At 36.7% G+C, this 13670-nt stretch overlaps 1 protein-coding gene across 1 annotated transcript; it reads right to left on the reverse strand.

Annotated features, from left to right (window-relative positions):
* Positions 1-2550: 2550 nt before the first annotated feature.
* LOC110105600 lies at positions 2551-6481 on the reverse strand. Its single transcript, XM_020835161.1, has 2 exons — positions 6302-6481; positions 2551-2799 (listed from the first exon to the last, which is right to left on the reverse strand). Exons 1-2 carry the CDS (start codon positions 6479-6481, stop codon positions 2551-2553), a joined length of 429 nt encoding a protein of 142 aa, XP_020690820.1.
* Between the last annotated feature and the right edge of the window lie 7189 nt (positions 6482-13670).

Below are 13670 nucleotides of genomic sequence, written 5' to 3' on the forward strand. Positions count from 1 at the left end.
TAAATTTGAGCATTCAGTGAATTTAACTTAGATTTCATTTGTGACCGTTTTCTTATTGCTTTCTAAAACAGCTTTTTTGGACAAAAATTCTTAATTCAAAAATTTTTTGAATTAGAAAACTGTTTTAGAAAGCAACAAAAAAGACAGTTTTCTGAGTACTTTATGAAGCAGATTTTAATATTCATATCAATAAAAAATTATTTTGATCGGGCACGAATTTCAAAGCAAAATCAAGTTGGAAATTTCAAAAATTAAATCGGAGACCATATGAACTCCGGTTTCAGCAAACTTATAGTCGAATTGAACGAACAAAAAAAAAAAAATATGAACCCAACGACACCAAATTCGACTCAATCTGAGCTCAAATGAGTCCAAATCAAAGATCCGAATTGCATTTGGAAGATTCAAACCATAATTTGAATTATAAACGGTTTCCAAACGTGACATGCTTATAGTCAAATCGATCGGCTCGACGAGACAAATCCAACGAGCCCAAGATCGTTGAATTTTTATATAATTAAGACATTCAGAAGCTCAGTAAATGGTCCATGATCAAGGGATTCAACATTGGTCATCCATCCTAACAACTCCAAATTTATCCTTGATCTTTCTCCTATTTATAGGCCATGCAACTCTCAGAAAATTATAAATAGACCCCTCATTTCTCAAAGAAATGAACCCCCAAAAGAGGGGGAAGAAGGGAGCCCAAACAAGAAGAGAAGAGAAGGAAGCAAGGAAGAAAAAGAAGAGAAGAAAGAGGCTCCTCCTCGACCACCGCCGGACTTTCACCCGACTATTGACCAACGCTAGAGTTTTGTTCGACCACCAACTAACGCTGGAGTTCTGCCCGTCCGCTGGTCGTCGTCGGATTTCTACCCGACACCGGACTTCCGCATATCTTCAGACTTATGCCTGACTTATGTCTATCGGCAGACTTCTACTCGACACCAGACTTTCGCCCGTCATTGAATTTCAACCCAACGCCAGACTTGTAATATCATTGAGTTAAGAATTTGAAAGATCAGTTCAGTAACCTAATCCAAAGCCAGATCCTGGTTAAGAAAGGTCTCTCGTCGCGATCCGGCTCGGGCGGGATCCGTCCCCGTCGGGTCGGGTCGTGACAAGACTTATGCCCGTCTTTGAACTTCTACCCGACCACCAACTTACGTTGTAGTTCTGCTTGTCCTTTGATCGTCGTTGGATTTCTACCCGACACTGGACTTCTGTCTATCGACAGACTTATACCTATCGCCAAAATTCTACCCGACACCGGACTTCTGCCCGTTGACAGATTTCTACCCGATGCCAGACTTATGTCAGTCGCCAGACTTCTACCAATCGCCGAAGTTTTACTCGACCACCAACTGAAGCTGGAGTTATGCTCATCCGCCGATCATTGTCTGATTTCTACCCGACACCGGACTTCCACCTATCGTCGGACTTATGTATCGTTCGACTTATTCCTATCGCTGGATTTCTATCCGACGCCGGACTTCCACCCATCACCGAATTTCTACCCGATTCCGGACTTATGCCCGTCGCCAGACTTCTGCCCGTCATTTGAATTCTGTCCGACCACCCAGCTAACGCTAGAATTTTTCCCGTCCGCCGACCGTCGTTAGATTTATATCCGACATCAAACTTCTTCATTTCGCTGGACTTATGCCTTTCACCGGACTTCTACCTGACGTCAGAATTCCTCCCTTTGATGGATTTTCATCTGACGCTGGACTTATGCAAGTCGTCGAACATTTTCCCATCGCCAGAGTTCTGCCCGGCCATCAACGGACATCGGACTTTTACACGGCTACCATTTGACATTAGACTTCTACCCAACTATTGATTAATGCTAGTTTTTTCTGTCTGACCACCAACTAATGCCGGATAAAAAAATTTTAAAATTGATTGTATGATTTTTTAGGTAATTTATATCTTTTCATTTTTTTTTAGTCTTTATTACAAGTGTTTTTAGTCCATTGCCCCCTAAAAGTTTTAAAATAATGTGGTTTTTAGACGATTGCCCCAACAAAATTAAACACATTGTGTAGAAATGTTATTGTTAGACATCGATGAACCAAATACAAAGAGAAATAGCAAAGAGAATCCAAAAATATCCTTACAACAAAACCCCGCTAGGGGTTGCTGCCCCCTTGGACCCTGACATATATGCGAAGCGTACAACGATGAACAAATAGAGGTAGAGAGGTAGCACCCTCGGAACAAGTTTTGATTGCAAGGATATTTATGGAAAAAAATCCATAAAACTAAGGTTAGATCCGCCCCTACCAGCCACATTTAAATTCTATCATGGTTTTAGTTCCTTTTTTCTATTTTCAAATTTAGATCTTCGTAAGTTAAAATTTTTACCATATTTTGTTGGGTTATCTGTGCAAAACTTGTAGCTCCATATTCCTTCTGAGAAAAGGCAATAGATTCAGTGTTTTGCCAACAAGGATATTAGTTTCATCAATTTTATAAATAAGGATAACTAATCACAATGTTTCTTAAGTTCAAGCAATGAAAAAAAATTTCCATCACAAAGTTTAATGATTAGTGAATAAGATAAGTGACAAGAAGGGCGATGAGCATGAGAGCATAAGCAATTCCCTGATCTATCATCTTCCCATCATTGCTGATCGGTGGCAGCGCAACAGCTGGGGAAGGCGCCATGATCTGACCATATGAGAGCTCCATAAGCCCAGACAAAAAGAAGGCGCGGAAGATCAGAGCAGAAGCTTTGATGGAACTCATCTTTCTCACTGTGAGAGGAAAGAGGCTGTAAAAAGACTGAAACTTTAGCTTTTGTAGAAAAGGAAAGAAATTAAGAGTAGAAATAGATGTGGGAAGATGAAGTTATGAAGATCTTCTTATATAGGATGTGAGAGCTCCATAGATAGATGTTGGAACTTGATCTCTCTACTTAATTGAAAGCGGAGTTGACACAGACAAACACGCGTTCTTTTAGGACTTGGTAATAAAACGCGGCAAATAATTTATAAATTTGGAGCAAGTCAAGTGTAGGCTAATTAGAAGTTTCTTGACGCTTTCCTATAAACAAACAATTTAGCTTCAGGAGATGGTTTAGTTTCAAGTAAAATTATTATATAAAAATGTATAGTTTTAACATACTATGTATTAAATAATATTTTTATCACATTTATTTTATTAAATCCAAAGTAAAAAAAAAATGCTACGTAGTATATAACTTTTTTTGTAGAACCCGTTGGTTCTTTCCAAGCTAGACCGGTTCAGCAGTACTTCACCCGTTTTTTGCAGGTTCAATTCGGCTCGATGTGAAGCCGATTTTGTAAGATGGATCAAACCGGCCACGCGACTTATTCACGGTTGAACCGGCTAGTCTGCTCCTGTTTTCAAAATAGTGCTATTTAGTTATAGTTTGTAAAAATAGAAAATTATTAAAAAAATTCACAAAGGGACAATGCTTCACACACCCTTATGTTTATAAGTCATTTCTTATTTAAAAAAATTATTGTTTGAAAAAAATCAGCATATTAATTAATTAACTAATATGTGTATTGAAAGACGGTCTTAATTATGAATGTAGAATTTTATTGATGGACTATTTCTAAATTATTGTCGTGCTTAAACACACTAATTACTGCTAATAAACAAGAGATTGTTGTCAAATTTTTAATCACTTATTATTTTTTTTCATTTATGAACTTATTCACTCCTTTCTCACAATACAATATTAATTGGAGGTTGTGTGCAGGACTTTAAATGAATCAAGATGACTTGTGGCTGGTTCGAGTTATGTTCAATAAAGGGCTTATGAGCAGAGCTCAATGAGGTAACAACCGAGTTGCTTGAGTTAGTCTCGACTCAACTTGCTATTATAACCTGTTTGTTTAAAAAATAATTACTATAAAATCTACTTAAAATATATTATAAGTAAGTTGGAGCTCGAACTAGATTTTGAATTATTAATCAATCTTAAGCTCAAACTAGGAGTAACTTAAGCTCAACTCAACTCGTTTATATCCCTGGTTTTTTGCTCATCTAGTTTGCTAACTTAGGTAACTGTTGCAGTTTCAAGACTAACAATGAGTTGATTGAAAGATATGAATTTTGTGTTTGATAGTGATTTGTAAGGAAAATATTGTTTGTAGAAGACAGCGTGTCGCGAAATATGGATTTTGTTGATGTGTATGTTAAGACAATGATAGCCTTTATGGCCTGATGAATACCTGAGAAAGATGCATTATTGAGATTGCGAAGCTCATTTGTTTGGAGCATATGGTTTTAACCAAAGAAAGCATAAACATCCGAAGGTCCGAAGATGGATGTATGAGGGAATTGTTCCGTGAAGCAGCTGATAGGGAGTGTGAAGGGAAAGGACTTTGGAAGGGAGTCTATTGATTAGATAGTTTGCCATGGAGAGAGCTTCGGCCCAAAAGGGGGCTGGTAGGTGAGCAGCATGAAGAAGGGTGCGAGTGAGATCCAGAAGGTGGTGATGCTTGTGTTATGCTAGACTGTTTTGCTCGGGGGTATGAGGACAACTAAGTTGGTGAGTGATTCCGTTATTAGAGAGAAATTCTTGAAACAAATTACTTGTAAATTTGCCTCCTCCATCCGATAAAAAAACTTACAGCTGAGTGTTAAACTGATTTTTAATCATAGCACCTAAATGTTTGAATTTATAAAGGTTTCTGGTTTAGAATGCATAAGATAAAATCATGAAAATCTAGTGAAATCATCAATGAATAGCACATAATATTTGAAACAGTTAAAGGATTGGTGAGGTGCAGGACCCCAAACATCAAAGTGAATAAGTGAGAATGGTGTAGAGGTGACAATGACACTTTTATTAAATGGTAGAAGTGCAAACCAAAGAAGAAGAAGAAGAAGTACAAATGTTGGGTATGTGCTGAGCTAAGATGGGAAGGAGCCTCTGGTGAGGGTGTCCTACCTGAGCATGCCAGAGGAGGGTGGAATTGGTAGTAGCTTGAAGGGCGGCGCTTTGAGTTGGGGGAGGTATATGAATCTGGCCGGTAGAGTCTGTTATGAAGTAGACCACGTAGAAGAGGATGATTATCATGTAAGTCCTTAATAAGAAATCCATTAGCTTCGAAATAAATTGAAACATGATTATCGGCTGTTAATTTAGAAATGGAAAGAAGATTGTGAGATAAAGAAGGGAAGTGGAGCATATTGCGCAGGTGAAGCTTACGAGCAAAGTCGGGTAGAGGGAGCAGTCCTTGACCAGGGTTGTGGATCAGAATGGAGGTTCCATTAGTGATTGAAACTAAGTCGGCTTCATGATAGGAGGTGGATTGTTGATGGTTTGTAATGTCTGGTGTTAGGTGCGTGGAGGCTCCCGAGTCGAGTACCCAATCAAATGAGGAGGTGGGTTGTGGTGAGAGTGCAGAGCGTGGATTTGAATGGGGTTGGTGATTCGGTATTTGATATTGCACCGATGCCAACAATTGAGGGATGAATGCCCAGTTTTCCCGCATATTTGACTGACAGGGTGATCGGTGTTGTGTTGAGCTAGTTGTTGTGTGTTCGTCGAGTTGTAAGACGGGCAGGTAGCTGAGTTCCATCCTTTGGAGAAGCGGGTGTAGCTTCGACCGTGAGTGTTGTATATGTGAGTAGTCTGAAGATCAGTCGTGTCCGAGTAAGATTTTGAATATTTTTGTTGTTCGGTTTGGAGGTTGATTTCCATGCTACACAGTAGCGAGTAAAGAACGTTGAGATCGATCGGATTGAGGGAGGTGGGGCTAGCTATTTTGAAGGAGTTGTAAGAGGAGGGGAGGCCGTTCAAGATATAAATAATGATATCTTCTATGCCAATTGTGGAGACGACTGCTGCGATAATTTATTTTTGTAAATTTTTGATAATTTTTTTCATTGTAAAGCATTAATGGTGGGGCTTTTTCCAGTGGACTGAAAACCTTCAGAAACATTCTGGCCGGGAAGTTAATTTATTGACGGATTTAGATGGATTTACAATAGTTTTTTCACGTGGGAAAAATCTATTTTTTCTCGTTATGCTTGAGGCAATGATGACCATTGATGGATTTTCCTAAGGATTCATATTCCTTCTCAAACACACAGAAATGAAGTACGAAGAGTACAGCTCCCCAATAAAAATACAAGGAACAAACACAAATAAAATCAATTTAAATGATTGGATCAATAAGATTTACATAAAAATCTCCATGTTAATTAAGCCTTTACATCAGAAGAAGATACCAAATAACCAAAGAATAATTAAATTTTTTATGACAAAGTGATCAAGTGAGGTGACAATTAATGATCAGTGAATGAGATAAGTAACAAGAAGGGCAACAAGCATGAGAACATAAGCAATTCCCTGATCTATCATCTTGCCATCGCTGCTAATCGGCGGCGGCGCAACAGCTGGAGAAGGCGCCATGATCTGACCATATGAGAGCTCCATAAGCCCAGACAAAAAGAAGACAAGGAAGATCACAGCACTAGCTTTGATGGAACTCATCTTTTTAGTGCTTCAGAAAGCTTTGCAGCAAATAGAAAAACTGTTGAACTTTGGGGATGTGAGAAAGCAAAGTTATGAAGCTCTTCTTATATAGCTGTGAGAGCTTGAAGGATGGATGTTTGAATTCAAATAAGGCAACTGAACGCTGAGTTGCACGAGTCAAACTTAGTGTGCTAAATAATTTATGTATTTAGAACACGACTGTAGAAGAAAGTTTGACCAATGATTGCGGTAGAAATTGTACGCTGAGATGAATCAGTCAAACATCAACTGCGGGAGAAATTTTTGGAATAAGTCAAATAGATTAAAAAAATAGTTTGACCGATAATCAAATTAAATTATTAAAAATAACAGTTCTAACAAGCTACCAAAATTTTAAATTGCAATTACACGCAACTAAAATTTTAAATTATAATTTTATCCTTGGACTATTTGTAAATATCTGTTTGAGACGATTATAATTTTTTATAATGATAATTATAAATGAGTTATAGAGATTTTTTTAAAGTTGCTAAAAAATCAACTTTCTCACATAATTTTTGTGTTAAAGTAGCCAACAAATAGTTTAGCCAAATAAAAATCTTTATTGTGATATGAAAAGCAAAAGAGTAAGAAAGTTGTCTCAAATGAAGCATAAATTGAATTCAGACCTAAATAAGTGATCAATGTTTGATTCAAGATTACAGGCCAACACATTATCTTATTTAGGATATAATAGTAAAACCAAGGCTATTATTGCTTGGCGGGTCAATTATTGACCTGACATGATAACCCGATCTAAAAAATTTGGATTCGGGTCAATTGTTTAACAAATGAGTTGGGTTTAGGTTCAAATTTACGTTCTGTTTAAAAGACCGGATTGGGTTTGGGTTAACTTGCTAATTCAAAATTGACCAAATTTTGATTGTGCACCAACTTTCTTGCACCCTCACCCACATAAGTTCAACTCCACTGCTACACATATGCACCCGCACCCAACACCATGGAAGTTGCTCGCACCCATCACCTAGGCTAGCACTCCGCACTCGCTCTCGCATCGGATAGCTCTCGTTGGCACCTCACCCATGCTAGCTAGTGTCACGCACCTCACACCCGAGCTCGCCCTCAGCGGCCCACACCCCTCACTGGTTGTTGCCCTGCTCGCAACCTAGGTTAACGTGACGAGTCGAGTCAACCTAGTATCCTAGTGGGTCATATCCGGGTCTAAATTCCCGAACTGTTTGCCTAATCATGACATATTCAAATTGGATTTGTTGAATGCAAGTTAGTTTCGAATTGGATCCAAATCCGACCTAAAAACCCATTATGACACCCCTAATTATTGTCATATCACCATATAATTTAGAAGGAGCTTTAAGATTTCCTTACAATTATGAAATTACTCTATAACATAAAAGAATAAGAGAAATGAATATAACATTAATCGATGCAATTATTGATAGAATCGATGGAAGTCTATTTAGGAATAAACAAAATATGATGGTCATCATTTCCTTGTCATACTCGCCTCTCCTCTCTCTTCGTTCGCCCTAGCCGCTCTACCGATTTAGGGTTCCCCTCCTTCCGCCCTCACTGGCCCTGTTTTCCTCTGCCTTCCTTGTGTTTTCTCGAGCGATCGTTGTGCCTTGGCTCCATTTTGCATTCTCTGCCCCTTCTGGGCCAATTTCTTATGGCTGAAATTGCTCCTGGCTCCTCTTGGGGGAAGGTTTCGGAGCCAGTGACGCAAAAGAGTAAGGGTTTCTTCAACCTGGTTGACGATTCTCCGAAATCTCCTTCTAGATCTAGATCTTTCAAAGAGATACTTGTCGGTAAAGCTTCTGCAGGTGATGAGCTTCCATCTCTTACTCAAACTACTTTAATGGCGTTCCTGCGATTTTACTGTCGGATGAAGAGGTTTTGAGGTTAGCGTCTCCTTTCAAGTTCACTCTTGTCGGTAAATTTGGTCTTCGTAGACCTAATCTTGATGAGATACACCAATTTTTTGCTTCTTTAAAACTGTCGGGTTTCTATTCGGTTGGTTTGCTCGATTCTAGGCATGTTGCTATTCAATTATCGAATGATCTTGATTATAGTCGCATTTTTGCTAGGCGCTCGTATTTCATCTTCAACTTTCAAATGCGTATTTTGAAATGGACACCTTTTTTTTGATATAAAAGAGGAATCCCCCATCGTGCCTGTTTGGATTTCATTCCGTAACCTTCGTCTTCACTTTTTCAATTAACAAGTTCTGCATGCTTCAGGATTAATTTTTGGAAGACCGTTGTAAACGGATCAAGCTACTACTTCTCGTACTAGACCTTATGTTGCCCGTATTCTTGTTGAGATTGATATTTCGAAGACTCATCCCAAGGAAATTTGGGTTGGATCTAAAGCTTTCGGTTATTTTCAAAAAGTGGGATTTGATAATGTGCCGGATTTCTGTTCTCATTGCAAAATACATGGACACGCACAGAATGAATGCTTTAATCTTCACCCTGAACTTAAAAAATCTAAAGTTATGTCTAACGGGAAGCTTGGCTTTATCGATTCTAAAAAAATTTATGTCCCGATCGACAAAAAAAATGAGAATAATGAGAATTCTGAGAATCTGGTGGAACCGCAACCCATTATTCATAACTTAGATATTGATGATTTGAATCATTCTGACAACATCTTAATCAATGAAGTTTCCACTGTTAATACTTTACAGTTAACTAATAATCCTATTTTAGATGATATTCCTGATCATGATACCAAGGATACGAACGTTCTTGTTAATGATTGTGTTGCTATAACTTAACCTAATTTGTTTGTTTCTATTGCTTCCATGTTCAATGAAGGGGACAATGGAGTTTCTTTTGAAAATTGTTTGCCTCCTGTGGTTTTAGTTAACAATGCTCTTATTTCTAATAACAATGTTAGTGAGGATCATGAAGAGGGGGAATTCATCCCTCCTTTTTCAGGGAATGTTGTGCCTGGCTATAGCACCGAGAAATCTGAATCCGATGTTTGCAAAGTTACTTCTAATAGTCCTCTTGAGGACAATTTCAATACAGGTTTCTAGGAAAAAGGGTAAGCAGTCCAAACATATTTTATTACCAACTCCCAGATCAACTAGAGCTCAAAATTCCTCAAAACATTGCAATGATTAAAGCCTTTTTATGGAATGTTAGAGGTATTGGTGGTAAGGACTCCAAGCTTCGAGTTCGTAATTTGTGTAAAATTCATAATATTCATTTGCTTGTTTTGATTGAGCCTTTAATTAAGAATATCAGCATTGCTTCTACTGCTAAGTTATTAGGTTTTTCTAATTGTTATGCTAATTGTTCCAACAAAATCTGGATCTTCTGGAATAATGTTATCTCTTTAAATGTTATTGATGATCTTCCTCAAGTTTGCCATTGTTATATTTCTTTTTTCAATGTCAACTATTATGCTTCCTTTGTTTATGCTGCTTGCACCAAAACCAATCGTTTACCTCTTTGGAATCAATTAAGACAATTTGCCTCTATTATTAATGGTCCTTGGTGCATTGGTGGTGATTTTAATATTATTTCCAACTCCTCGGAGAGACTTGGTGGTAATGCCCCTAATGTTAATGTGATGGATGATTTTAATTCTATGATAAGTGATTGCAACCTTAATGATATTGGTTATTTTGGTAGTCCCTTCACGTGGTATAGAGCCAATTTGTGGCAAAGATTAGACATATTTCTTTTTAATGATAAATGGATTGCTGATTTACCCTCTTCTAGTATTGAGCATCTTAGTAGAACTCTTTCTGACCATTCTCCCCTTCTTTTGAATATTAGCAAAATTTTACATCACAATGTTTTATCTTTTAGATTTCAAAATATGTGGATGTTACATGCTGATTTCTCTAATCTTCTCTCTACTAACTGGAATGCTCCGGTTTTTCCCGATAACAATATTTCTGGCATGTTAAGACTCTGGTCTAAGCTCTCTAGATTCAAGCAGTGCTTGAGGTGGTGGAATAAATGCATTTTCAAAAACTTATTTGCTAATATTAAAGATGCAGAGTTTCTTATTTGGATACTATTTTCCAATGCAATCCTATTTCTGATAACATGACCTCCCTTAATCAAGCTAAAGATTCTCTTCTTCTTCTTCAACGTCAAGAAGAATGTTATTGGAATCAAAAGTCCAATGCTAAATTTATTGTGGAAGGTGATAGAAACACTAATTTTTTCATTCTTTAGCCAACAAAAAGAAATCTAGAAGCCATATTCATAAGATTTTTGATGTTGATGGTTATGTTCTTAATTCTGATGAGTCTATTTGCAACTCCGGTGTGGCTTACTTTAAGAATATTTTTACCTACTCGTCTACTTGTTTGCCTATTACTAACTCTCATATTATTCCCAACATTATTTGTGAGGATGATAATAATATGCTTTACCAAACTCCTTCTGAAGATGAGATTTTTAGAGTTATCAAGGATCTCAATAGCAATGCGGTTGCGGGGCCTGATGGTTTTACTACTAAATTCTTTCAAGACAATTGGGATATTATCAAAGAGGATGTTATTAATGCGGTGGCGGATTTCTTTGCTGGTAACCCCTACCCTAAATTTTTCTCTTCTACTTATATTGTGCTCATCCCTAAAATCGAGGGCCCTAATCACTGGCATGATTTTAGACCTATTAGTTTGTGTACGTTTCTCAATAAGTTGAACTCTAAGATCATTGCTAATAGACTTATTAATATTTTGCCCAACATTATTTCTTTGAATCAAACGGGCTATGTGAAAGGTCGTAGCATTTTTTATAATATTTTGTTAGCTCAAGAAATCACTCATGATATCAATGTTAAAATTAAAGGTGGCAATGTGATTTTTAAGCTTGATGTTTCTAAAGCCTATGACAATCTCAACTGGAATTTCCTCTATAAGGTTTTTTCTCTTTTTGGTTTCAGCAGCTCTTTTATTTCTCTTATCAAAAATAGTATTGAAAACTATTTTTTCTCGGTTATTATTAATGGCAAGCATATTGGTTTTTTCAAATCTTCCAAAGGCTTAAGACAAGGTGATACTATGCCTCCTGCTCTCTTCATTATTGCTATGAAATTTCTTTCTAAAGGTTTAAATGATTTATACTTGAGACATCCTAAATTAAATTATCGTACTATTAGAGGTTTACCTATATCTCACCTTAGCTTTGCTGATGATTTCATTCTGTTCACTAATGGTTCTATTAATAACATTTCTTTACTGTTGAATTTCCTGATTAGTTTTTATAATCATAGCGGTTTATCTATTAACAAAGATAAAAGCACTTTTATTGTTAGCAATTCTGTTAATCTGAACATAATTCAAAGCATTCAAAGATTATGTGGTTTTCTGCCTAAAGCTTTACCAATTACGTACCTTGGCACCCCCATCTATAAAGGTAAAAAGAGGAATTTTCTTTTTGATAATATTTTTGATAATATTTTCTTTTCAATTAAATTGGTCCTCTAACTTTTTATCCTATGGTGGTAGGCTCACTCTAATAAAGTCTGTTTTAAACTCAATGCCTATTTATCTTTTTCATACCTTATTGCCCTCTACTTCCATCTATTCCAAATTAGAGAGAATTTTAAACAAGTTTTTTTGGGGCTCCTCTTTTAACAATAAAGGCATTCATTGTTCCTCTTGGAATAGAAATTGTGGTGTGCTTTCTGAAGGTGGCCTTGGTTGCAAATCTTTAACTGATTCGGCTAAAGCTTTTTCTTTTAAATTATGGTTTTCTTTTAGATCTAACGTCAGTCTTTGGGCTCGCTTTATGCATACTAAGTACTGCCCTAATACTCATCCTTCTTTATGCTTTCATAGAAATACTGACTCTTTTATTTGGAAGAGGCTGTGCAATATTAAGTGGGAAGCTGAACAGTTCATACAATGGGGTCTTGGAAAAGGTGATATTTTCTTTTGGCAAGACAATTGGCTCGGGTATTCTTCTATTGACACTTTGCTTAATACTTAGTAGTATTAAAGTTTCTCAGTTTTTTAACAATGGCTTTTGGGATATTTCTAAACTTAGAGAGGTGGTTCCTCCCTTCATTGTTGATAAAATTTTAGAGGTTCCTCTTCAACTGCAAGATAAAGATTTAATTTTATTCTCTCTGTCTTCTTCTGGCAATTTTATTTTAAAGGATGTTTGGAATTCTTTCAGAATTAAAAAGGATAGCTCCACTATTTACTCAGCTATTTGGCACATGAACTTTCCTTTATCTTATTCTATTTTAATTTGGAGATGTATCAAAGGATACATTCCAGTGGATTTTAGGCTTCAAATGAAAGGCTTCCAACTAGCCTCTAAATGTTTTTGCTGTTCGGAAATTGAGACAATTGATCACCTATTTGTGTCTGGAGTCATTGCTCAAACTGTTTGGAATTATTTTGCTAATATTTCTAATAGACCTTTGATTGCTTCGCATGAGGATTTTATTTCTGTCATCAAAGGTTGGTTCCAAATCTCTAAAGGTCACATTTTAAATCTTATTCATATTCTTATTGTTTGGTTCATATGGAAGTCCCGTAATGATGCTAAACACAATAATATTGGGATGAATGCAACTACTATTATTTCTAATGTTAAACACAAAATTCTTTAAATGCACTCTTACAAGCTTATTTCGAAGAAGAATTTCAAAAACTGCATTCATTTGGCCAATTCTTTGGGCATTAATTTTGCTGATATTTACTCTATTGCTGTTGATAAAATGGTGAAGTGGATCAAACCCAAACCACCTTACATTAAGCTTAATACTGACGGTTCTCTTGGCCCTAACGGTGCTGGTGCTGGAGGTATTATTAGAGATGAGGTTGGTAAGGTTTTAGCTGCTTACTCGGCCCCTATTAACTGTAACTCTGCGATTACTGCTGAGATTTTTGCTCTTCTCCTCGGGCTGAATATTTGCACTAACTTAGGTATTAGTTTTATTTAGATTGAAGTTGATGCTTTGCTTCTTATTCAGATTATTAAGAATATGGTTCCTGGTAATCCTGAAAACTTTTATCTTATTAGAAAGCTAAAGCTTTCTCTGTCCAGTTTTCATTATTTTATCTCTCACATTTTTCGTGAAGCGAATGTGTGTGCCGATTGGTTAGCTAAGCGGGGTTGCAATATTTTGCATTATGAAGAATTAAATCCTTCTGATTTGCATCCTTTACTTCAAGGTATGATCATGTTAGATAATACCGGTTTAC

Source organism: Dendrobium catenatum, unplaced genomic scaffold (genome assembly GCF_001605985.2).
Source record: "Dendrobium catenatum unplaced genomic scaffold, ASM160598v2 fragScaff_scaffold_1056, whole genome shotgun sequence".
Classification (NCBI taxonomy): Eukaryota; Viridiplantae; Streptophyta; class Magnoliopsida; order Asparagales; family Orchidaceae; genus Dendrobium; species Dendrobium catenatum.

Bases quoted from the DNA above. Each gene is read 5' to 3' on its own strand.
- LOC110105600 (XM_020835161.1), bottom strand. From the start codon at position 6,481: ATGAGTTCCATCAAAGCTAGTGCTGTGATCTTCCTTGTCTTCTTTTTG. The intron at 2,800-6,301 runs GTTACTTATCTC...TTTCTACAAAAG, and splicing joins TCATGCTTGTTGCCCTTCTT to CTAAAGTTTCAGTCTTTTTA.